Source organism: Tarenaya hassleriana, unplaced genomic scaffold (assembly GCF_000463585.1).
Source record: "Tarenaya hassleriana unplaced genomic scaffold, ASM46358v1 Cleome3, whole genome shotgun sequence".
NCBI lineage: Eukaryota > Viridiplantae > Streptophyta > Magnoliopsida > Brassicales > Cleomaceae > Tarenaya > Tarenaya hassleriana.
In genome coordinates, this window is record NW_010966177.1 from 8,055,970 (window position 1) to 8,082,338 (window position 26,369).

General features: G+C 37.8%; 3 protein-coding genes and 1 long non-coding RNA gene across 9 annotated transcripts; 2 read left to right on the forward strand and 2 right to left on the reverse strand.

The window, feature by feature from the left end:
• Positions 1-10,362: 10,362 nt before the first annotated feature.
• On the reverse strand, positions 10,363-14,085 carry LOC104819957 (lactation elevated protein 1). Of its 3 annotated transcripts, none has more exons than XM_019203140.1 (15): positions 13,664-14,085; positions 13,120-13,428; positions 12,940-13,019; positions 12,670-12,770; positions 12,451-12,576; positions 12,285-12,354; positions 12,104-12,190; positions 11,927-11,992; positions 11,697-11,789; positions 11,548-11,604; positions 11,318-11,446; positions 11,143-11,233; positions 10,958-11,046; positions 10,677-10,870; positions 10,363-10,599 (listed from the first exon to the last, which is right to left on the reverse strand). In XM_019203140.1, the coding sequence occupies exons 2-15, from the start codon at positions 13,358-13,360 to the stop codon at positions 10,539-10,541; spliced, it is 1,485 nt and encodes a 494-aa protein (XP_019058685.1). In that variant the 5' UTR covers positions 13,361-13,428; positions 13,664-14,085; the 3' UTR covers positions 10,363-10,538. The 3 variants fall into 3 exon arrangements, with proteins under 3 accessions (XP_019058685.1, XP_010548581.1, XP_010548582.1); XM_010550279.2 differs by having other exon boundaries at positions 13,739-14,084; XM_010550280.1 differs by lacking the exons at positions 12,940-13,019; positions 13,664-14,085 and having other exon boundaries at positions 13,120-13,241.
• A 4,471-nt stretch (positions 14,086-18,556) lies between these two features.
• LOC104819960 (transmembrane protein 208-like) lies at positions 18,557-20,184 on the forward strand. 2 transcript variants are annotated; one of them, XM_010550289.1, is made up of 6 exons: positions 18,557-18,677; positions 18,902-19,095; positions 19,367-19,451; positions 19,569-19,634; positions 19,727-19,819; positions 20,092-20,184. In XM_010550289.1, the coding sequence occupies exons 1-5, from the start codon at positions 18,594-18,596 to the stop codon at positions 19,817-19,819; spliced, it is 522 nt and encodes a 173-aa protein (XP_010548591.1). In that variant the 5' UTR covers positions 18,557-18,593; the 3' UTR covers positions 20,092-20,184. The 2 variants fall into 2 exon arrangements, with proteins under 2 accessions (XP_010548591.1, XP_010548587.1); XM_010550285.1 differs by lacking the exon at positions 20,092-20,184 and having other exon boundaries at positions 19,727-19,908.
• LOC104819958 (aspartic proteinase CDR1) lies at positions 19,807-24,585 on the reverse strand. Of its 3 annotated transcripts, none has more exons than XM_010550281.1 (3): positions 24,567-24,585; positions 21,629-21,721; positions 19,807-21,277 (listed from the first exon to the last, which is right to left on the reverse strand). In XM_010550281.1, exons 2-3 carry the CDS (start codon positions 21,636-21,638, stop codon positions 19,923-19,925), a joined length of 1,365 nt encoding a protein of 454 aa, XP_010548583.1. In that variant the 5' UTR covers positions 21,639-21,721; positions 24,567-24,585; the 3' UTR covers positions 19,807-19,922. The 3 variants fall into 3 exon arrangements, with proteins under 3 accessions (XP_010548583.1, XP_010548586.1, XP_010548585.1); XM_010550284.1 differs by lacking the exon at positions 24,567-24,585 and adding an exon at positions 21,923-21,941; XM_010550283.2 differs by lacking the exon at positions 24,567-24,585 and adding an exon at positions 21,911-21,929.
• Positions 24,586-24,686: 101 nt separating this feature from the next.
• Positions 24,687-25,647, forward strand: LOC104819962. Its single transcript, XR_772888.1, has 2 exons — positions 24,687-25,285; positions 25,393-25,647. It is a non-coding gene; the product is annotated as an uncharacterized LOC104819962 (long non-coding RNA).
• The last annotated feature ends 722 nt before the right edge of the window (positions 25,648-26,369 follow it).

Below are 26,369 nucleotides of genomic sequence, written 5' to 3' on the forward strand. Positions count from 1 at the left end.
TCACGTCGGAAAATTTAGATAAATTTAGTCTTTGGAATCTGTAAAACAAAGATACAACGACATGATGAAAGATGTAAAGGTAAAAATAAAAAACCCAAACTTTGACAAATTAATATATGAAATAAAATTTTTAGTAAAAAAATCAACTAAGGCAATGTACTTTTAATTCTTGTAAGAAAAAAAAAAGGCTCCCAACTGCTAACGTGTCTTGTTTGGCTGCTTATGTGGAATGCGGACCCACTTACGTGAAAGTCAACATAGTATTATAATATTTAAACAAATGAAGACACAATAATATTAGGCTACGTCATCGGGCACGTAAGAAAAAATGTCCACGTCATTTAAAATATCAATTTTGGGTTTAAGTGAACCGGATAAAATCGGTTTTCTTTCCGGTTAAATGATACCATATATTAAAATTAAATAACCGGAAACGTAAAACTAAAAACGAGAAATCTCTAACCAAACACCATACGAGATCATAAAACCCAAAATTCCCAATTCGCCTTTTGTCAATTTGAAACCCTAGCATTTTTAGGCCTTGAATGGTGGGAGTTTTTGGAGTTTTTAGAATCCAAAAACCAAAAAAAACAACATTCAAGTTTTTACAAAATTATTTTTCCTAAAAACTTGGAAAACCATTTTAGTAAAAAAATCAATGAAAAACCAAAAGCTACTTTTTCTGAGCTTTCAAATATTATAAAATCCAAAAGCCAAAAACCAAAAACTAAAAACTAAAATCCAAAAACTAAAACCAAAAACCCAAAATAAAAGCCATCTCCACTCAAAACCTTAGTATCTTTATCGTCTTCTTCATCTTCATTGTATGTTTATATATAATTATAAAATAATATATATAATTAAATATTTTAAATAAATATTTATATATAATTATAAGATTATATATAATATATATTGATATAAAATTAACAATTTCAACAGAATTTCATTGATATATACCGTTGATATTTTCTAACAGATATCTATTGAAAAAATCGTTGAAACATTTCAACACTAAATTTCTACAAAAATCTGTTGGATATTGTATTCCACATGGGTGAACATGGTTCAGATATCTTGATTTTTAGAGATATTTGGCTTTGTCTTCGTTTTCGCTTTTGCGGGTTTTAAAAAAGTATTGTCAAGTTTTTGTTTTTGTGAAACTCTCAATTACCTGAAGAAGATACCGGAAAAAGTAAAATTAAAAACGAAAAATCTCTAACCAAACACCATATGAAATAAGAAAATTCAAAATTCCCAATTCACCTTTTTTCAATTTAAACCCTAGCATCTTTAGTGCTTCATCGTCTTCTTCGTCTCCATTGTATGTTTATATATAATTATAAATATATATATATATATATATATAATTAAATATTTTAAATAAATATGTATATATAATTATAAAAATATGTATAATATATATTATATAAAATTAACTTTTCCATCGGATTTTTCGTTGAAAATTGTATTTCAATATTTGTATTTATGGATAATTTCCATTGCTGTGTATAATGAATATTCTGTTAAAAACAACATTAATGCATTGAACATTTTAAAGGATATTGATTTTCAACGAATATTTTCTAATATATTTTATCCATTGAAAATCCATTGAAAAAACGATTTTCTGACAATTTTTTGGTATTATATTTACTTTGGAAACTAGCCTTTTTTGTAGTGTTAATCGGATTTTGGATAATGTTCTTCTCTATCTGCTCAAGCCTCTTGGTAAATATTCTGACAGTCAAAATTTCATCATTAGCCATCCAATTCATAGAAAATCTTGTCCGTTAAATGTATAAATACGTAACTGTAGAGTGATCGTCTATACATTATATTAGAGTTTTTATTTGGCTATGAATGACGATAGTTTTTTTTTACCTTAGTTTTGGTTTTTGGATTTTACTTATGATTTTGTTTTTAGTTTATTATCTATAAATTTTAAAAATGAAGTTTTTGATTTTTAGTTGGATTTGCACTAAAATAATTTTTCAAGATTTTAGAAAAACTAAATCCACAAAATCTTGATTAATATTTTTTTTTAGATTTTAGATTTTAAAAACTTCGAATACTGCTTCCATTTAACCCAAAAACTATCATTATTCATAATCAGGAGAAAAAACTTTATTAAAAAAATTTACCTAACGGAGGTTTAAAAAAAACATGGAGAAACATCTCTTTGATCAAACGGTAATTTGTGTAGTGGAAACCTCACCAAGAAACTCTCCAATTCACTCTGATTTGAGCTACGAAAGAACACAGGGATTACGAGTTCAGTACCGAATTCTAACACTCGGTACCTACGTCTCGGGAAGAGAGAACCGCTATCTGCTATGTACAACACAAGAGAAACCGTCGGAGATCGATCGGAGACCGATTCCGAACGCCGGAGGACCAGAGTTCGCCGAGAGAGAAGAGAAAACACTCAAAGAACCAAAACGCAAGTCTGAGCCGAATTCGCCAAACCCTAGGGCTCATAATATGCCCTTACAAAAAGAACCAAATACCCCTCCGTGTTTCCAATGCCGCTCTCTCATTCAGTGTCTTCGAAAGATGCCAACTCGTCGAGAGGGTTTGCGGAAGAAGTTTCCAACAAATCTCCACCTTCTTCTGCAAAACCTACAAAACAAACACGAAGCAAATGTGCCAAAAAATCCTAGCATGTTAAGTTTCTCGTTACTTCCATTTTTAACTCATCCTCCCGGCATGATCCAAGGCGCATTGGAACACCATTCTTAGAAGAGTTCTTACCGAGCGTATCATAAACACGTTCAGCGTGACACGACGCACCTAGTCTACCCGAGCGAGTGTCCCCCGACACCTCCGCCTCCGAAGACTACCTAAGACCTACACTAGTATGACTCTCTAGACCGTCTATATGACCCCCTCCGGTGAAGTCTAACACTCCACCTATGATCCCCCGAGGGTCAATGTGACATCCCAGGATACCGTAAGAGGGCGAGGAGTGATTGCTGGTGCGAGAGGCACGGACAAGGAACGGCTCCTGACGAGCTTCTGGGTAGGGGGTACAGGGATGAATCGAACGCACCAGAATGAGAGAGATCTGAGGGCTGTGTAGGTATGGGATTACACAGTCTAAGATAACTTAAAAGAATTAATTGAGCTACTCATAGCAACAAGATACATCTACCTTTTCGGTTGCCCATATCGAGAGAACTCTAAAGTTAAGCATGTTGGCCTTGGAGTAGTCTTAGGATGGGTGACCTCCTGGGAAGTATTTTCCGGGATGTGTGCGAGTGAGGACGAAACACGCTAAAAGGTCTCGTGTTGGTGTGTGGGGATAGCTCTATCATTCTGTAGCGGTCTCGGGTCGTTACAAATGGTATCAGAGCCTGTACTCTCCCAGTACGGTATGGTTCGAGGACGAACCAGGCGGAAGCTGGTGGGCCTGTGACATCCCAAGATACCGTAGGAGGGCGGGAAGTGATCGCCGGTGCGAGAGGCACGGACAAGGAGCGGCTCCTGACGAGCTTCTGGGTAAGTGGTACAGGGATGAATCGAACGCACCAGAATGAGAGAGATCCGAGGGTTGTGTAGGTATGAGACTACACAGTCTAAGATAACTTAAAGGAATTAATTGAGCTACTCATAGCAACAAGATGTATCTACCTTTTCGGTTTCCCATATCGAGAGAACTCCAAAGTTAAGCGTGTTGGCCTTGGAGTAGTCTTAGGAAGGGTGACCTCCTGGGAAGTATTTTCCGGGATGTGTGCGAGTGAGGACGAAACATGCTGAAAGGTCTCGTGTTGGTGTGTGGGGACAGCTCTATCATTCCGTAGCGGTCTCGGATCGTTATAGTCAACCCCGACATCTACCCATCTCCCGAGTCTACCCCGACTGCCCAACTAACCTTGAGTCATACTAGCGAAAGCACTCTTGATCCCCGTAGAGACACAAAAACGAATACACATGAATTGCGTCGGACGTTTCAATGCTCAAATAAGATCGAGCCAAAAGTTTTGATAGCACTTTCGAACCGAACCGCCCAAAAATCTCGAACGATAACATAAGTTACATAACCAAACCGATTTTAAAAAAACACGAAAAAACAAAAACTTTCTAAAACCGATCCAGATATAATATCATATAATAATCGGTTGACATATATATTTTTTTTATAAAAACGAATAAACCAAACGGAACAAATACTGAACCAAACCCAAAAACGCCCACTCTAATTACCGATATCAATATTGCTGGAATTTGTAAAGTTTTGCATCATTTTCTTGGTTGATATATTTGGTTCGCATGATACAAAATATACAATTAATGACCACATATTTTCAGCGGAATGAATCCATGAATGATCATATGATGAATCTTATCACTGTTTTTGATGTTGCTCCAAGCACTCTTTGCTGCTCATCTCCGTCAATCTGCAACGACAAGATGGGGTTGTGTTTGATGTCGGGTAAGTGTTTAACGGAAAACGAGTCCATATAATTACCTAAATATTATCAAATTTCTTAAATATTATCGGAATAATAACTCGATAAATTAACCAAAAATACCACCTCCTAAAATGTTAGCAATAAATAAAAGGGAAAATGGCAAAAACCCACACAGATTATATCAAATGTGTAAAATTAATACATCAATTTTTAATTTGACATAATCCCCCACTCGATTTCGAATTTTTCCAATTTCCATCACGAATTGTTTTGAAAATTTTCAATTACCAACAGAAAGGATATTGACCCTGCCACATCAGCGTCTGATGGTTGATGTGTCACCACTCGTCGAAAAATATGCCACGTCAGATGACACGTAACCTGCCATGTCAGCAATTCGGTTACTAAAATCGGTTCATTTAATCAAATCGGTTAAGTGAAAACCGATTTTTTTTAAAAAAAATGAGGATTTAGGGTTTCTAATTCGAAACCCTAAATCAGAAACTCACATTCGGAACCTCTCTCCTCCCCTCTCTGCTTCTCTCTCCTCCTCTGGCGCTGGAAAACTCCTCCGCTGAGATGAGCTCCGGCGTAGCTCCGACTCGTGTCGGTGTTGCTTCGGCGTGGCTCCTAGTCGTCTCAGAGTTTCGCTCGTGTTTCAGTGGTTTGCTCCTACTTCGATGTTTCTATCCTGCATCGTGGTTCGATCGTGCATCGTGTTTCGTGTGCATCGTGTTTTCCTTGCCCGTGCTTTGGCAGGTACATCATTTTCGTTTTCGATAGTGGTCTATCCTGCTCGTGCTTTGCCAGATTGGATCCAGTTATTGTGGTTCTGTTTTCATCGGTTATAAGTTTTGATTCTGTGATGAGAATGCATTGTGGTTTTATGTGTGTAGAATGAGTTGTAAATCCGAAGGCAGTTCGAAATATAGTGGGAGTTCTAATAACCATAGAGCTGAAGCTATACCGGCGAAGGGATTCCCACAAAAATGTGAATGTGGAAGTCGTGTCATGAGATTTACTTCAAAAACATACAACAATCCCGGAAGAGTATTTTTTCGATGTGCTAATCAAGAGGTATTGTGTATAAACATGATTTATGTAGGTATAAATATTGGTTGATTTTCTGTTTTGGATGTCTAGATGAATCGCATTCCTTTTAATCTTGTTTTAGGGTAGCAGAAAGCATGTTTTCAAATGGTTTGATGAAGCTACGATGGAAGAATTCGACAAAATGAAAGATGCATTTGAATCACTACAGAGAGAAATGGAGAAATTGGTATGCAATGGTGAAGAGAAAAAAATCGAAGCATTGACACATGAGTTGGAAATTTACAAAGCAAAAGTGGAAAAAATCGAAGTCTTGGCAAAGGAGTTGGAATTCTACAAAACTAAAGTGGAACAAATTGAAGCCGATAAATACAAATTTGTGTTTATCTTAATAGGAATTGTTATGTTTTTGTACTATTTTGGTTTATCTCGACTTTAAGTTTGTATTTGTTACGAGGGTTAGTGTTCTGGTATTACTTATGTCGGTTGTTTTTGTATGAACAATGGGTTAATGTTTTGGTACTACTGTTCTCGGTTGTTTTTGTATGAACAATGGGTTTAGGGTTTAGGGACTACTATTCTCGGTTGTTTTTGTATGAATTATTGGTTTTAGTAAGTATCGCATTTGTGATAGAGTTGTCTTTTGTGATTTTGTGTACGATTAAATTTGTACCAAACAAAAAAATATGCAACATACCATGTCTCAAACATTAAGTGTTTCATACTAAATAAAAAAAGACCCAAAGATCCAATACAAAAAGGTTGTAACATTATATATGTCTCAAAATGATCCAACAAACATAAAGGTTGCAACATTACATATCTCAAAATGATCCAACAAGTTTGTAAAAGTCTCCAGCATAACATCTCTTAAAATGTCTGAAAATAATCCAACATGCTAGAAGTGTCAAATCCAATCAGCATGTTTTCGAAGGTCCATCGCGTTGAACATCTTTATCATTTCCAGATCTGTGAAAAAGATGAAACAACGATTAAAAATTGAATACTATTGTCGAATAGTTTCTAAAATGCTAATTGTATATCAAACTTACACCATATTACTACGATTCGGCCGTGGGATATTAAACTGATTCTGAGCCATTCCTAGAAGCCGACGACGTCTACTAGTCAGGTTGAAACCAGAATTCACTGTCTGGCTGGATTGAGTGGGTATACAAGTACCTATCATGGGAATTTTCCGTCATATAACCACCGTAAAACAAGCTTGAAAATGCAAAGTAAAAGATGAAATACCTTGAGCCGAGTTTGCATGAGTCTGAGCATTGGATACAGTGTGGTCATCTGAAGTTGATGCTTGTTTTCTTTTCGAAACTGCATTACTGTTCGATGTTGTAGTGCTACTTGATTGTCGTTGCTGTGAACAAAAAAAACAATGGGTCAAAACAAAAAGCAACAAAAAACATGTTAATAAAGTGTTGTAGTTATACCACAGACGCCCTTGATGTCCTTGGAAAGTTAATTGGTTCATACTTGCAAGTCTTTGCATTGTGCCCCGTTTGTTTGTATCGACTACAACGAAACAACCTTCCATGTCGAGTCATGTGTCCAGTTTTTGTAGGTGATTCATGAGGGTCCTTTCTTCGACTATGTTTACTTGGCCGACCAGGCATCTTCCTTTCATCAGGGACTAAAATGGGAGGTTTGTCGGATCTTTGCCATAACGATTCACCATTGACAGAGTTGATATTGTTCTGGTATGTTTCAAGAAATAATGAGAAACATACCTGCAAAAAAATTGAAAGTGAGTCACCAATATATTCAATATAGGCTAAACTGTACGATTTTCCTAACCTTGAAAGTTTGTCTCGAGTCACTTTGATTACAACAATGGCATGTTGACAAGAATTGCCATCTCCGACAAGCACATTGATTTGCAGATAAATCAACCGTGTAAATAACACCAAATTCAGACACCTCATATTTTCCCTGTCCACTTTTTATGATGTGACAATTTCGAGCTCAGGTCAGCATGGTGTCCAACTTCCTCATAAACCTAGGTGTTAACTCAGTTTTACACCTTTCAGCCTGACGTGCTCGTCATGAGTTACGTTGCATTGCTTTTCTGCGGATTTCCTCAAGCATATCAATTAGTGGTCGTAGTCGGGCATTTCTAATCGAACCATTAAAACTCTCCGACAGGTTGTTTTGCACTGCATTGCAACGAGACTCGGGATTGAAAAATGCCCTACACCACCTCCTAGGATTAGCCCACATGAAGGCTTCATACGCCAATGGATTGTACCTTCTAATGTCAAGGGCATATCCTTCGAACTCACGGACTAGGTAGCATTTTGCAGCCTTCCAGAATAGCAACTTCAATTCGAGATCCTTGAATTTCTTCTTGAAATTCGCAAATATCTGCCGTGTGCACATCCTATGCTCGGACATAGGAAGCTCGTTTTCAACTGCAGTCATTAACCCCTCGAAAACAAAAGCAAATACAACAAGATTAACACATTTACCAAGTGTAAATAGATAGTACTTTCAAAGAAGAATGATATATCAATTACCTTTTGATTGTCGGACATTATAGTCAGACCCTTTCTATCATCCAATCCCAAATCTATTCGCAATTTCCTCATAAACCAGGTCCATGTATCTGTATCTTCGATACATACAACTGCTCAAGCAATAGGGAACATGCCGTCATTGTCATCCCTTCCAACAGCAGCTAGAATTTCACCCTTCATCTCCCACTTCAAAAAAAACCCATCCAAACCAATAATCGGACGACAATGTGCTTTCCAGACCTCTCGTAATACTCCAAAACTCACGTAGAAACGGTCGAATACTCCCTGATGCTTTGACACTTTAGCTAATCCGACTTCCGTAGTGGTATTAGGATTTGACCTAATGAGCTCTAACTCATAGTCCCACAGCTTCTTAAACTGGATTTGAGGCTCTTCCATCACCATTTTCAATGCAATACGTTTTGCCTTAAAACATTTACTAGGAGTGACCGTCAAACCATAACATCTTTGAATGTCAATCTGCATTTTTTCAGCTGTGAAGTGCAGCTCTATTCTAATCCTATCTGCATACAACCTCGCAATTTGACGCATTGTCAACAAACTTGCATAAGTATCTTTCTCGTGGTTATGATCATCCTTATAAATTTTGATCATCCACTTGCTTATAGGGACCTCAACCGAGCAATAAACCATCCACAGACACCTTACATTGCAACATATAGCTTCCAATTTCGTCTTATCCCACCTTGACAACTTCACATTGAATTTCTTATCCAACGCATAATCAAACAATGCTTTCTTAAACTCTTCCCCTGAGTTGAAAGTTCTTTCAAGATATAAAAACTCATTTGAGGGAAAAGCTGAGTCTTTCTTTCTCGGTGGATTATCAAAGCTTTTCCATTCTTCATCTGTGTTTTCTGGGGTTGGTGGGATATTTCCATCACTATCTATATACTCATCAGACGAGCTATCACCATTATCCTCCTTCCACTCATCTCCATCAACATCACCAACCGGATCACAGGGGACTTCTTCAACAAAATCATCACCATCAAAATCAAAATCATCAAAGTCTTCAATATCATCATCACTATACTAACATTCATCGGACAATGAATCATTAACATCACCATCCTCAACAAAATCTTCATCGTCACTATCATCATGACTACCATGGTTATCACCCTCAGCAGCTGAATTTTCCCATGTAAGTCGGGGACGTGGTTCTACATCTGGCTCTATCTCCTGGTGGTCAATAAAAGCATCCAAACTATCATCTAGTCTTGCCATTTCACACATTTCACATATTTCACTGTCCACCATCTCTTTCTGAACCCTTCTTTTCTTTTCCAGAGACTCTCTTGGCAACTTATACTACATTTCTCTTATTGGAGAGACTATCTTACGAGATTTGACAAACTCTTCAAATGTGAACCAACACAGAATATCTGAATCAAACCAAGCTCCTCTCTCAACTAACCCACCTAAGTAATAACTTTTGCCATTTACTTCTTCCATAAACCCACCTAGATAAAAGTTAATCTGAATCCAGCTGCATAAATTTACAAAACTAAGTCTTAACTTTCTTATTCTACAACAATCAGTTTTAACTATCGAAAACTAACGAAGTGTTGCAACCCAGGAAACTTACCTCATCTTGGCAGGAGTAGGACCGAACAACCGAGCCGGAGCGACCAACCGAAGCAGAGAAACTGGAGCAGGAGCGAACGACCGAAGCAGGGAAACTGGAGTAGGAGCGAACCACCGAGCCGGAGCGAGCAACCGAAGCAGGTAAACTGGAGCAGGAGCGAACCACCGAGCCGGAGCGATGAAGCAGAGAATCTAGAGCAGGAGTGAATCACCGAAGCACGAGCAAACCACCGAGACGACTAGGAGCCACGCCGGAGCAACACCGACACGAGTCGGAGCTACGTCGGAGCTCGTCTCACCGGAGGAGTTTTCCAGCACCAGAGGAGGAGAGAGAAGCGGAGAGGAGAGGAGAGAGGTTTTGAAATGAGTTTCTAATTTAGGGTTTCGAATTCGAAACCCTAAATCATCATTTTTTTTAAAAAAAATCGGTTTACACTTAACCGGTTTGATTAAATGAACCGATTCCAGTAACTGAATTGTTGACATGGCAGGTTATGTGTCATCTGACGTGGCATATTTTTCGATGAGTGGTGACACATCAGCCATCAGATGCTGATGTGGCAGGGTCTATCTTTTTTGGCGGTAATTAAAAATTTTCAAAACAATTCGTGATGGAAATTGGAAATATTCGAAATCGACTGGGGGATTATGTCAAATTAAAAATTGATGTACTAATTTTACACATTTGATATAATCTGTGTGGATTTTTGCCATTTTCCATAAATAAAATAAAATAAACCAAAAAAAGGCCAACGTTAGCAATATTTCTTTCATTTCTTTGATTGAAACATCCTGCAAAGTCATGCGCATGCTATCTGTTCTTGAGAGGGATGAATCGTCACGGTCCAAAATATTAATATACAATTAATGACCATATATTAATGAATCCATGAACGATCATATGATGAATCTTGTCACTGTTTTTGGTAATCTACTGATTCAGGGACATGGCATGTTGCTCCAAGTACTCTTTGCTGTTCATCTCGGTCAATCTGCAACGACAAGACGAAGTTTCTTCGGTCGTGTTCTATATCGGGTAAGTAAGATTAAACTAAATCGGTTATATTACCGGCTGATGGTTCGGTCTTTTGCGAAACCTAACTCGTTGTCCACACAGATGTCGGAGCTATCGTTCTTGATCGATCTCGACGATGTCCGAGGAGACCTGTGCTTAGCGTCCGACACTGTCATAACCTTGTCGAATAGTTCTTGAGGACTGCCTTCTGCCGTACACAGCAGCCTTGCCTTGTTCTCGTACATCACCTGCAAACACCCTACCCGTCAGATCCATCGGATACGATGTTTCTCTCCGGAAAAAAAAAACGATTTGAAGAAACGGGCATTACTTACGTCTACCAGAGTGACGAATCTATAGGCTGCTGTCCGGTTTTGAAGCCCGAAAACCGGAACTCCTTCCAGAGCAAGAGTATGGAAACTCTCTGCGACATTATGAAGAAGAGAACCAAGTTAGAGACAAGACAACTTTCTGCACATGAAAAAATCGGTATTAAGGTCGATGATTGCAGATTACTCACTGCAGAGCCCGAAATAATCTGCAGCTCCGAGAGGGCGGTCGCATAATTCGTCGAAAGGAAAGTAAGCACATCCTTTGGCGCCTAATGGAATCTGCTCATAAACAAATGGAAGAGATTAAGACCGGAGTAGAAGAGCAACACAACCACACTTTTGCCAACCAGTGTGAGCCTGTACCTGTAATGTTCTTCCCATCACGACTTCTACTACTTGTGGACCCGCGATACTGTCTCCGATCAGTAGCTGGAACTTCTGCTTCAAAAGGGTCGACAGGTTTTTCCCGATGAAGTAGAAACCTTGCTCGGCCTGCCTCAGTTTCAAGAACATCAGAAGAAGGTTATGGTGTGGATTCCTGATACGGATGATACAGTTTGATGAGTTTGCAGAGGGATCTGAGGTGTCATTACCGAAGTCAGTTTCCGGTAATCTACCGATGAACCAATCTCGTGAACCACATTCCTTTCCTGCAAAATGACGGGAATTTCTGGATTTTGACAGAGTCGGGGACAAGAGAGGGCCGAAGCCGAGCTGTGGGATATGGAGAGTAACAAGCTACCTTCAATGTGGAAATGAAGGGTAGGAAGAGATCTCTCTGCAATCCTCCTTCGTAGAGATTATCGGGAGCTCGGTTTGAAGTAGATACAAGAATCTGCATCGAAAAGACAGTTCCAGCAAATTCGGACAGAACCCGGAAAACAGTTTAACAGTAATATGATAGATCACTTACGAAGCAAATTCGGACAGAATCCGGAAAACAGTTTAACAGTAATATGATAGATCACTTACGATGCCATTGCTGAACAGATGTCTGAAGAGCCGATTCAGTATCATAGCATCTGCAACATCAGTCACCTTGTAACACAAAACAAAGTTTCCAATGCAGAAAATCAAGATGGGTCATTCGAAAGAAGAGAACTTTCATCAAAATATTTGTGCATATACACTCTTTTTTTTTTGTTATACCATGAATTCATCTAGACATAGTAAGATCGAATCGTCGGCTATTTCTCTGGCTACAACTTCGAGTGGATCTGCTAAACCCTTGTGCCTCTGCAACATTGTGAACCCGAAACATAAGAACTTTCTGGCTAACAATCCAAAGATTTCGAATCGAGAGATTAAAACTTCTTTGGTTATATCCTACTTGCAAACGGCTATGAACGTTCAACATGAAATCATGAAAATGAATCCTCTGTTTCCTCCAATTGCAAGGCCTGAAACCGATTCAAAAACGACAAGAACGATGAATCAGAACATTCAAGAAGTTTTCAGTTACGATGAACATGTTTTACTATTTTGTCAGAACTTACAATTGATCAAAGAACAAGTCCATTAACATAGTCTTTCCTGTTCCAACCCCTCCATAGAGGTACAGTCCCTTGACGGGCGAGAACGATGATGACTGAGGCATTATCCGAGACCAGAACCATCGGCTTCTGAGAACAGAAAAAACTGAACAACATGAAACAACACTTCTTGGTCCTATCGGCGAGAAAAAAAAACATACGAGATCAAGAAAAAAACCCTGCCTTGTCGATTTATCCGAAGTCCTATACCGATCTAACTGACATTCATTTTCTGATTCCACGAGCCCATCATACAGCCTCTGGAGCTCTGCCAACGCCCCAAACTGCGAAAATCTCATTCACTCAGAAATCCTTATAGTTCCAAGAAACAAAAGACAATGTGATATCATCACCCGAATCAAGATTTCCATCTGGAAACTCGGGATATGTTCGTTTATTATATTTGCAGAATTCTACAGTCTGATCATCGATGAGATAAAGGGCGGTTCGTACTTGGCACATATCGCCATTCATGAGCTCACCAGAGGTGATTCTTCTCTCATACTCGATAAGGGGGCCCGTTCTATTTACATCTACAAATGGAGATATTCAACCATACACAATCAAATCCACAGCTATGTTCAGATTCAGAAATCTCACGTAAAATCAATTAATAGAATTGCAAGAGATAACCTGAAACAGAAACAGTTTGTGCGGAAGCATCAGCAGCTGCAGTTGATAAAGCTCTCAAGAAACTAACCCTTCTTGAACACAAAGCTGTATCAATATCGCCATTGAAATTGATCTGAAGAGCATGATTCTGATTGGTATTGATCAAATGGGTGCGGTTTTTTGTTTGGATGCTTAGAAAACTGCGTTCTTGATGCCTGAAAGGCCATCTAAAGTTGCGAACAGATCGAAGAATCGGTCTCATCTGACGATTGTGAAGAATCCGACCAAAACAGGAACAGCAATCATGCAACTGAGTTGCAGGATCAGATGCTGAAACCAGACACAAAAATATTCATAAGAAATTGATTCAAAGTTGAATATAATTACGAAATTTATGGGTAAAGACAAAGTAAAAAAAAAAGATAATTCAAAACAATATGAGCATCAGTATCACCATAGAAAATCAAGGAGGAGGAACTAAAATATTCAAAGCATCAACCACTGTTCCTGGAAAATTAGTATATACATATACATATATATACACATATAGACCACATATACATACACCTATATTGTAATCAGCGTAACCCTTACTACCGATAGCTGAAGCAGAGAAATTGGTGAAAGCAGAGGAAAAAACCTATATTTTTACTGGAGGCAGATAAGAACGACCCTGAGATGCCAGAATTTTTATTTGTCCCTGCTTTTATTCCCGGAAAAAAAGGAGGGAATTTTATCGGTAGGACAACGCGATGAGAACGGGAGAAAAAATTCAAAATTTTGGATTTTGCGATTAGATTATGATATTTCTGATCGGGGAGAAAATTGGGTAACAGGAAAAAAAAAGTTAAATAAAAAAAAGCAAAAGATTTGAAGGTACGATGATGTTTTGGTAATGGGTGTCTCGATAAGACAGGCACCCAAAGTTTCAGGAAGGAGACGAAGTATATGATCGAGGAAGAGAGAAACGATGAAGAAGACGGATTGGAATTAGATAGAGAAAAGGAAACGTGAGCAAATATTATAATCCTTTTTTTTTAAAAAAAAAATACGAAAAACTATAATTAGATTGCCGTTTTTGGCCTCTAATTACACCATTTGCAAAAGTAAAAACCCTACGATTGGTTGTTTCCATTTTTTCCCTTTTATTGTTTTTAATAATATATTCCATATTCATAGACTACAGAAAATATTTGTTCATAGACCAGAACTTCACGTGATATCTAGAGTGTTTTTTGTTTGCAATAGGTACTTATTTAATCATGTATTTTATTTATAAAAAGTATAAATAATTTGAAAAATATATCAAAATAGTATAATCCAAATTTTATTCAATAGATATCTAGACATATGATTGTAATTAACAGAGGCAAGTGAAATACTTAAAAAAGATAAAAGAAATATCCTCGTATTATCTTTCTTGAACATTTTATCTATACATATGGGAATTTTATCGATGAAGCATCAATACTTTTACTATAATTAAAAAAAATAACATTATTTCACATATGCGTGTTTTATTACTAATTTATTGTGATTATAATGAATAACTTGTTGTCGGAGAATATTTTAAGATAAGATAAATATACGTATTTAAGGGTGTAGATAAAGATGGAATATCGAAATTTTGAACATGTTTGGAATTGTGTCAGGATATTTCAGATAAATCTAAGATATAATTACATTTTTCGTATAATTCAGAAATCTAAATTTCTTTTATTTGAAAAAAATACTTGTATATTTAAAATCCAATATTTAAATAAAATTAAATTATTATTTAATTTTTAATAAATATAAAATTTATTTTACAATTTTCAATTTTTTGAATTAGGATATTTTATTTTAATAAATATTATAGATATTTTATAGTTTGTGAGATATAAAAAAAATTAAAAAAATACTTGTGCGTTGCGTGTGTGTGTATATATATTGTTGTAGATTGGGATAATTTTGGCCAACTTGTCTATATAAAAAAAAGGATATATAGAATTTGGGGATAACGAACGAGGGTATGGGTTGGATGGGTGAGTATTGGACTTTAATGGAAGTGGGCATTACGCATGCCAACGAATATCCACGTCAGTTCTTGCGGGAAAAATTATGTCCGTTTCCGACCATGCAATTTTTCTTTATTTAAATTTTGTTTCTTTATTTTTGCCATATATATATATACACATATAAGTGTTTCCTCCGCTGTATAATTCTTTTTTTTTATCATGTTATTATTTTCCGCATAAATAACAAATTAGTTGGTCAAAGATCTATCTCAACGTATTTATTATGAGAAAGAATGAATTAATAAAAATACTCGAATTTTGTCAAAATTCGATCACGACCCCATTTTTCAAACCAACTTATAAAATGAAATTCGTTTATCTTTCGTATAAATAAAAAAACTTTATTTGAACATATTAAACCATCTGTCAATCGAATTCAATGAGAGAGAAAAAAAAACCTCAGACTTGTTACCATCTGTGTAACGCACGAAATTCGTATTCCGCAATACGAGCTGTATCACATGGCCAATTAAAATAAAAACTAACTTCCAAAAATCCGCGGAAATTTAAAATTTTTATTTTCAAAATTAGCGGAAAAACACACATATATACATTTATGATACATTATTCTCAATTATAATTATACATAGTCGAGTGGTAGTATAATATTATTACAAACCTTAAAAGTCTACCACCGATATAACACAAACTGTTTCCCAAAATATAAAGGTATCAAAATACGTAATTATACATGATCGGTAGTAGTACACTGCCAGGTCTCCGATGTCCGCTCCTCGGCTACTGCTGCTCACGACCTGAAACGTTGCGTAACAACGTTCTAAACTAATTGCTTAGAGAGTGAACTCGGGCGTAACCTGGAGTTCTATTCTCATGAAACCAGGGAAAGCAAATACATATATATATACTAATATTCTAATAAATAGGAATCAAAAACATAGAATCCATGATAAGCATATCAGCAATCACAATCAAGTCCATACGACAAGTCGCAGGACATAGTCCGTCAAATCATCTCTACGCGCACCATGCGTAGGTAATGTACTCCCCATGTGCACAACACAACCGCTTCTCTCCTCGGAATCCATCTACTCCGCAACCACTCGGATCCAGCATAAATATATTTTTCTCCACCCGAACACATCACCCCACCCTAGCATCGATGTCACCTCTCCATACTAGACGTGTCACCCTACTCTGGCATTGATGTCACCTCTCAATACCGGAGCTCACCATACGTCGGCTACAACCGACGTCATCGACTATAACGGCAGAGCCAATCACTGCAACTCCCCCTCGCCGACCATTCGCCGCGGAATTACTTGTCAGGTTCGGGCCCGAACCTGCTAGAGTAAGTCCATACCACCTCCTCGGGAGATCCCAATCTACCCGAATCTTACGTATGTGTGATGCCTCATCCTCGGGATACTCATATCCCGGGGTCCGCTCCGTCGCTAACGGAAACGTTGGCGCGGTTCCAAGAACCGTATGTTCCTCGTCACGCAATAGTACCGACTACAATCGGCTATCTACGCAAATCATCGGGGTGTCCATAACCGTCCTATCATTCGGACGTTGGCGCGATTATATCATCGCCACATTCACAATCATATCCCATATGGGTGGCATCCGACCCGGATCGGATGGCCCATGAATGGGACGCAATCTCGCAAACATCGTGCAATCATTCACAAACGTCTGTTTCTACAATCACGCGCTAAACGTTAATCCGAACCCTTTCGAATTAACGCTAGTGTCATGCCAGCTACCCCAGTCACACATATTTATATAGTTTAGTTACTATACATGCATTTTCGCTTGCGTAGTCTTTTATATTTATTTATATATTTTCTTTAAGTCTTTCCATTCATATTACCGAATTGTACCTCCGGTATGATCTATCTGGTCTCGGTCCGCCCGGATAACCAGTTCGGTTCATTCCATGGTTTTTAACCTTACGTCCAGCTACCCCAGTCACACATATTTATATAGTTTAGTTACTATACATGCATTTTCGCTTGCGTAGTCTTTTATATTTATTTATATATTTTCTTTAAGTCTTTCCATTCATATTACCGAATTGTACCTCCGGTATGATCTATCTGGTCTCGGTCCGCCCGGATAACCAGTTCGGTTCATTCCATGGTTTTTAACCTTACGTGTTATTCATTTTGGGTCCAGACTACGTGGGGTCCGGTCTGACCCGTATTTTCGGTATATTTTACATTTTTCACTTTTTCACTATTTGAACCGGGGTAATATTGGTTCGTCTAGTCTAGTCTTTCATTTTATCACATGATGAATTTTTAAGGTTCCGTTACTCTTTTTTTTCAAACCGATCGGTCTAGTCCCTAGACCGATCGTTCCAGTCGGTTCGGAACGGACGTTCCGCCTTGTCCAGACTGGACGGTCTGGCTGGTGCAGAACAGACGTTCCGGACTATCCAGAATGGACGGTCTGGACTTCGTCTTCAACCTCTGGACTTCGCGTTTTCTCCTGCAGACCTAGAACAGACGGTCTGGCCTCAGTCCGGACGTTCTGATCCTCGGATCTCATCAAAAACACTCAAACATGCATGATTCACTATGGGTAGTTCATCAGAAGTCATATAATTTCATGTAGAACACGAATCAAACATCAATATGACACGAAACACACAGAAATCCAAAATCCTATGTCAACAGACTTCCAAATTAAACTCGAATTCACTCACCTCGGGTTAATCTCGTGTTCTAGGTAACGGATAGGAAGCTTGGGGACGCTTCTCTTGCTCTGTAGAAACCGATTTGGGTGCGAATCCTTTGGTTTTGACAGAGAATTTCGGGGTTGAAGTTAAAGAGAATGGAGAGAGGAAAATGATGAGAAGAACTCGGATTTTTGGGCAGATTTCTGTAGAAAATCCGGACTTAGACTTAGACCGGTATGATTGAGCTATAGGGTCCCTAGGGTTGAAAAATCGTGATTTTTGTCGAAGATTAGTGGGTAAATGTCGTTTTCAGCCAAATCCGGACGAAAATCGCGACTTTGGTCGCTGCCGACAGTCGGGTCCGTCTGTTGCATAATTTATGGTCAGCGGTCTGTCCGGTCTGGCTTCACCGGTCCGTCCGTTCTGGTGTCTCTAGACCGGACGGTCCGGATTTTTTTTTAAAAAAAAACTGGGTTGTTACAATTTGCTAATTTTTTTTGGTAACATTTCAAGAGTTTTTAAGTTCTAATGTATCATGTGAGTTTAAACAGATAATTAATTGACAAGATCATGCATTTTATTTTGGTACAGATTAAAATTATGGAAACAGTCCGATTATTTTTACTAAAATCACAGATTTATGCAATGTTATAACAAAAAGATTATGGGCCAAATAATGGGTCTGGGCCAGGAAACGAGATATGCGGCCCATGTTTACGATAAGTCAAAGCTTTTGATTGACTTTGCAACTGCGGCCTCTGTTTTGTGTTTCGTGGAGACGGGAGAGAGAGAGGATGGCGAATCAAGGAGCGAAGAAGCGAAAGGAGGAAAACGCTCGACACATGGCCAAACTCCGTCGTCTCATCATCGGATGCAATGTACTTCCCCTCTCTCTTTCATCTATATACCTATTTGGAGTTGTGATCTTTTGGATTTTGATACAATTACGTACACGAAATCGCGAAAGCTTCGGGTGCGAGAAAGTGACCGATTCGCTTCTTTTTGTGCTCAGATTTTCGATTTTTAGGTCAACCCAGATGATTTATTTCAACAAATTCGAGGATTCGCTTTTGTGATGCGCGTTGTTTTTGTGGAAATATAGGTCGTGTACATCATAGCGAGGATGCTGATTTTCCACTCAAGTGTTGCTTGGAAACACTGGATTGGTCTGCTCATAACGTCTCTGGCTTACGCGATTCCGTATAAGCAGCTTGATCAGATGGCAAAACCTAGCTTTACCGATAGTGGCGAGCTTATTGATGGTGGATTCGACATGACAAGCGGTGGTATTTGTGGGTATGTTCCCATGTTGTCTGAATGTTTTTCACTCTTCAATCATTATCCGGTTTAAAGTCTGAATCTTTTGGCTGGTACTTCTTCCTTTGAACAGGAGAGTTGTTGTTTGAGGGTTTTGTAATCTTAGTCTGGATAATACTTAATGATTGAGTGATAAAACTGGTAATATGGAAAGTTTTTACAGTGTTGTTCTTATGGGGTCATCTGGATTGTGTATAAGTTTATCTGATGCATATATCGATTTTGAATGTTTCGTTTCCATTCTTTGCAGATATTTGCATGATGTAGTCTACATCACGATGTTCGTGCAGTTAGCATCCATCATCTCCGACAAATTTTGGTACACATATCTATTGGTAAATCCCGTTTTCTCTCTCTTTTTTATTGATCCCATAAGACAGGGTGTGAGGCTTGAATGCCGCCTTAAGGAACAGTAGGATCAAGAATAACAGCTGAATGTTTGTTTCCTTTAGATTCCTGCATTTGGTGCTTACAAAGCTTCTGGTCTTGTTCGAGGGTTCTTGTCTCATGGTTCAGAGGTAATCAGCTCATTCCTAGTAAAAGCAGGAGACAAAGCTTATTACTGTGCTTTAACTTAACCTTAAAGGTTCTGTGTCCGTGCCTGAACCAGGGAGAAGTGGAAGATGAGAAAACTCGTAAGAAAAGGGAGAAAATGGAGAGGAAAGCTTCGAGAGGGCAGGCTATCAGGACAAGAACAAGATGAGTATCTTTTTTTTTAATGAACAAACAATACAACACGATCTTTACCAATGTTTTGTCACTTTGAAAATGAGCTAAATTTTGGAACTTTCATCAAAATACACAAATCATGACGGTGAATAGTCGTTTAGGAGTACGCAGTCGACTCTCTGGAGATAAAGCTTTTGATCTTTGAGGTCGTAACCGATATTATAGTACTGCTGAGCCATTAGTCCAATAGCTGTGAAATCCTTAAATTGTACTCCTTGATCTTTGGTTGGCCTTATTGCCATGCAGAATACATCCTGATACGCTTCGGATTTCGGCATCTGGTAAAACAAGCTCGTAGCCTCCAATGCCAATTCAGCCTCCCCTGAAAAACGGAATGTCACGGTCGGAAAACCTATCAGATCTTCAGTCACTCTCCCGTTGTAGCATAAGTAGTCTCTGTACCAGTATCTCTCTAGCTGCCCATCCAAAAGGGTTTTGATTTCGTTGTAGAGTTCCCTATAGGCTGAATCTGCAAGCCATGTGAATAGTGTGCCCGAGTCGAGTATCACCCCTGTTCTCGGCCCTCTTCTTGTGAACGCCCCCGGTTCAATCTCTAGTTGTCTTGACCCGACACTGATGCTTCCTACGTTCACAAAGTAGATGCCACTTTTTGTCTCAATGGGTGTTGGATCCCCAAGAATATCGGCTTCCTCACCTAGAACTAGTTGATTGAAGCTATAGTCCTTATCGGTTAGATCGCCGATACAATATGAGAATTTGGACCCAAGCTGTACGGCTAGAGATGTTCGTTTAGAGCCTAGTCCCATGACACCCGTGAACTCCGTGTCCATCTGGTCCCCATTATCGTGGCCACAACCGAAGACAACATTCTGAGCAACGACAGTGTCTCGGGTCGGAGTTGTGAATGTTAACCGTTCTGTACCGAGCACGCCTCTCGACCCACCACCATTTATGTAAACCTGCTCGTAGAGACACTCGTTGGCCGAGCCACAGCGGGAGTTAGGAGCGTACCGGCAGAAGGGATCGTGGCAGGGACAGTTAACGAACGTGGAAGACATTGCGGGATCGAGCAAAGGGCTTGTCTGATCAGGGCAGTATCTGCAGGGGAGACATTGAACCCAAAGCAGAGAGCTTCCAGTGTCCATGAGGCTGAACTGAGGAACTGGAGGCTGTCCGATCGAGAAGTTGACGAAGAACATCGATGTTTGGATCGTACTTTTGATATCGACTTGGAAATCGCTCTCACCCAATCCTTTGCCATCGATCTTATCGCAAAGGTACATCAACCTTGCCGATGAAATATTCATCAAATGATCGATATGGTCTTCGAGGGTGACTCGAGATTGAGCCTTGGGGCTGGAATGCGGCGAACAAGAGATCGAATCTCGGTGAATCAGCTTCATAGCTATTCGTTTAGCAGATTTGTTCGTACCAGATTCGAGTATTCTTCTACTTGTAACCATGGAGCAATCTGGAACAATGAAGAGGAGGAAGAAGAACAATGGTTTCAAAGAACATTCCATTTTGGGAAGAAGACGAAACACAAAACATGGGAAACTCAAACAGGGAGACCATTTGTAGTTTCATCTCAAACACAGAGAGACTAAGAAACTGTGATAGCATGAAGACTGTGTTACTAATAAAAGAATACAAAAGGACCAAACATACCATATGGATGACGACAAAAAAGAAATAATATCGAGACAAGGAACCAAAGATCGTGATTCATGGCTAGTAAACAAGAAGTGAACATCTGGAAATGGAACTAAGCATTTTATATTAATGTCACCTTGTGGTGATGGACGAGATTGAATTCACGTACCAAATTCCATGCAGATTCGTTCTTGTTGTCCATAGCTAGAGCATAGTCCAGGATCTACCCCACCCGTTAAATGTTTTTACCGATATTTTCGCCCTGAAAACATGAGGCAGGAGAAAGAAGATCATCGAGCAAGGCACGAGAAAGAAAGATCATCAGACAACAAAGACATAAATAATCATAGCACAACAACAATTCTGTTAAGAATCAGCATGTGAATGAATCAATGGTCAGTATCCAAGACATGAAAGAAACAAATAGCTTTGAGCCGACAATAAAACTAACCCTTTTTCTTACATTCACGAGGAGAGCAAGTACAGAAGATTCTTGAGTTAAAGTTCAACTCTCTAAGAGAAGCTGCTCAAGCCATGGTCTTCAATAAACAAAGATGCATTGGGGATAGAGAAGGATGTGATTTCCTAAATTCATATTGGTTGAGTAGTTTCCTTGAAACAAGATCGATCAATTAGCAAAACGGTGATTAAGCACCTCGTTCATTTCAGGTAATGCTCTGTTCTGAAAACAAAGAAGGGAACGCGAGAAAGTTGCAGAGAAAAGCAGCAAAAAAAAGAGAAAGCGTGGGAAGATTTTCCGAGTGACCCACACAAGGATTTATATACACATTGGCACGAATTCGTATCAGCGTAAGCTTACGTTACAAATCTTTTATATATAACACATTGGCACGAATTCATATCCGTGTAAGCTTACGTTGTTAGAATATTTTATAAATATTCGCAATTAATATGATTCAATATTAGATTTAAATCATGGATTTTGTAACGGTAACTATTGATGAGGTATAAACGTGATCATTAATAAATGTGCCTAAATCGTAATTTCGGTAAAGTTTAGGAGCTAATGTGCAGATACCAAAAAGTAATTTCCTATAACTTGATAGGCGTTTTAGGAAATATCAGATAGTTAATTCTATAAATGGTAGTGGTCCCTGGATCGTACAGTGGAAAACCACAAAATATTCTTACACTCTTCCCATTTGTCTATAAGTCTGAAAGTGCGTAAAGATCCAGAAGACTACAACCGTGTTTCGTTTGTGTCAATATGATGACAGATTCAGGTACGTATTTTATCGTTCCTATTTGTTTGTTTTGATAAAGCATGTCGTTTGATCTTTGTGACGTCAATTTCCGCATAAAATTCTGTAAATTATTTACAATTGGTATCAGAGCAAAACGATTATGTTTTATTAAGAACTATAAAACAATTTCTAAATCAGTCAATTATTTTGTATATGTGTGTGTATATTGATTGATTAAAATTCGGTTGATGTTTTTTGTGTATTGGTATGAATTTGATACACCGTTAAATTGATTCATGCAAGATTTAGAATATATATATAAATACATTGACTATTTTCAACACGTAGATATATATACGTTTGTGCATGAAATCAAGTCTAGTATATACAAATATTGGTTTGTATATAAATATATATATACATATATTTGAAAGAATTAATTTTCTGTATGTTTAGTTTTTTTTATCAGACGAATGAATTTGAAGTTTCTTGGTTATGGACTATGAGTCCTTGTTTTGTGTGCATATCATGTCTCGTCTGATAAAATTTGTTGATTGTCATGACCGTGAATTCAGTGTCTGAGTGATTTACATTCGTAATTTGAATCCGTATGAACCATGCTCCTCTGTTCAGTATTTTTGAAGGTAAAAATAATATATTCAAATAAAAGGCAATATTCGGTTTATTTTTTTGAATATTTATTTTTGCTTAATCAGAGTTTTTTGGGAAAAAATTTCTAAACAGTTTTTTTGATAACGGAAAAGGTTTTGGAAATCTGTCAAAATTTTCCATTTATATGATTATTTGCTAATCAATTTCTGTTTTGTGGAATTTTATAAAACAGAAATTTAGCATTTGATTCTAGATGTAAATATCGAATTAAATATGGAAACTTGATATTTATGACCTAGAGAATTCAATTTCGACATTAATTTTTGAAAACCGTAATATGTTTTGATTTAGTTTCATTAATAAGATTATACATGATTGTCGCATATAGTTTCCGTTACTAATTTAAATAAAAGGAAATTGGGCTTGAACCCATTATAGTTATTATTTGTTTTTTTTTTTTTGTTTTTCTTAAACAAAAAAAGAGTATATAAAGAGAATTGGGCTTTAGCCCATTATTTTTTAAAAGGTATATATGTATACGTAAATGGAATTCTCGGTCATACGGATTAGGGCATTGGCAGCCCATTTCAGTATGGATGATTCAGACATCTGCGAGTACACGTGAATGTGTACGACGAATGTTCTTCAACAAAAGGCATTCGAGCAGAGACAGATTGTGACCAGTAAATCATGACAATTATACCAAAGTATATTGATTTGCATGTAATACAACTGTTATATATATAAGGGCAGAAAAGTTTTTCATATATATATATATGTATTTGAATAATGCTATATTAAGCTATTAATATTCTATTCGATTAATTTGAGACATCACCTTGCCAAAGTAAGCTCTGATGTCACAAATTAATTCATTCGGAGAATATTATAAAGAATATTTTTTATGTATAAATTTCATGCGGAAAATTTACCGGCCCAAAGGAAGAAAATTTTTGCCAGAAATTTATTACATATATTAAGTAATAAATCAGAATATCATAAAGATTATATATGATTATTGAATCGACCCAAAGGAAGGTTCAATAGATTATATGAGATATTCATGATTTGATTACTATGTCGAATATGCCACTTACAAGTTGATTTTCGATCCAAAGATAGAACATCAATGTTGTATGGTGTATCGTATGTGTTGTCATTATTTGCATGAAAGACTGATTTTTTTTTTCTCTTTTTGATTCAACTATTGCTACCGCAACAAACATTTCAGCTTCGCTGAATTCGGTCCCGATGCTTACGGGAAAAAATTTTAAGGCATGGAAAGAGAACCTCATGATAGTTCTCGGTTGTATGGACCTGGATTTGGCCATGCGTGTTGTTGATGCTCCCGCTGATCTTACACCGGAAAGTACCGATCATCAGAAAAAAGAACGTGAACGTTGGGAGCGTTCCAATCGCATGTGCCTTATGATGATGAAGCGTACAATTCCAGAGGTTTTCCGAGGTTCCATCTATGATGATGAGAACGCAAGTAAGTTCATGAAAGCAGTAGCGGCTCGTTTTGAAAGAAATGAGAAGCAGGAAACAAGCTCGCTTTTGATGAAATTATTTCCAAAAGGTATAAGGGAAATGGGATTCGGGAATACATCATGGAGATGTCTGATCTTGCTTCACAGCTCAAGGCATTCAAGATAGATTTGTCTGATGACTTACTAGTGCACTTGATATTGTTGTCTCTTCCTGTACAGTATGGATCCTTTAAGATCATATACAACTGTCAACAAGCCAAATGGTCTCTTAACGAGCTCATTTCGCATTGTGTGCAAGAAGAAGAGCGATTGAAGCTTGAAAAACCTGAAAGTGCTCACCTTGCGGTCTCTAGAAAGGATAAAAATAAGAAACGTCCTCAGAAAAAGAAAAGTGATGATGGTCCTGTCAAGAAGATGCAAAAAAAAAGCAGGATAAGAGTGGTGCGTGCTTTTTTTGTAAGAAGATGAGACACATGAAGAAGGATTGCACTGGCTATCATGGCTGGCTTGCAAAGAAAGGTAAACTTCTTACTTTGGTTTGTTCTGAAGTTAATTTAACTTCTGTACCACGATACACTTGGTGGATAGATTCTGGTGCTACTACTCACATAAGTGTATCAATGCAGGGTTGCCTAAGCCATCGAAAACCAAGTGATGCTGAAAGATTCATCTATGTTGGCGACGGGAATAAAGTTGAAGTGGAGGCTATCTGCATTTTTAGATTATTATTGAGTTCTTGTTTTTATTTGGATGAGACATTTGTTGTACCGTCATTTAGACGGAATTTGGTTTCTATTTCTACATTGGACAAATTCGGTTATTCTTGTTCCTTTGGAAATGGTTTATTTCGTCTTTTCCGTAATTCGAATTTACTTGGTACCGGTACTCTCTCTAGTCATGATAATCTATATGTGCTTGATACAAACATTTCATATCATGAAATCTTGCATGTTAAAACCCATGGTACAAAGAGAAAATTAGATGACAAGATTTCTGCAAACTTGTGGCATAAGCGATTAGGTCACATATCCAAACAAAGGATAGAATGCTTAGTTGCAGATGAAATTCTTGACATACCCTATTTAACACATTTTCAAGTTTGTGTTGAATGTATTAAGGGAAAACAAACAAACCAAAGACGGTTAGGTGCAAAAAGAAGCAGTGACGTCTTAGAACTAATACATACGGATATTTGTGGGTCATTTCCTACGGCATCTTGGAATGGTCAACAATATTTCATTTTATTCATAGACGATTACTCAAGATATGGATATTTGTACCTAATACACGAGAAGTCCCAAGCTTTGGACATGTTCAAATCCTATGAAGCTGAAGTTGAGAATAAACTGGGCAAAAAAATTAAAGCAGTAAGATCCGATCGTGGTGGCGAATACTATGGTCGCTATGACGGATCTGGTGAACAACGTAGGGGTCCTTTTGCAAGATTCCTTGATGAATGTGGAATAATTCCTCAGTATACCATGCCTGGAACTCCAAGTATGAACGGTGTATCTGAACGTAGGAACAGGACTCTTAAAGATATGGTAAAGAGTATGATAAGTCACTCTACATTGCCAGAGTCATTATGGGGAGAAGCGATTAA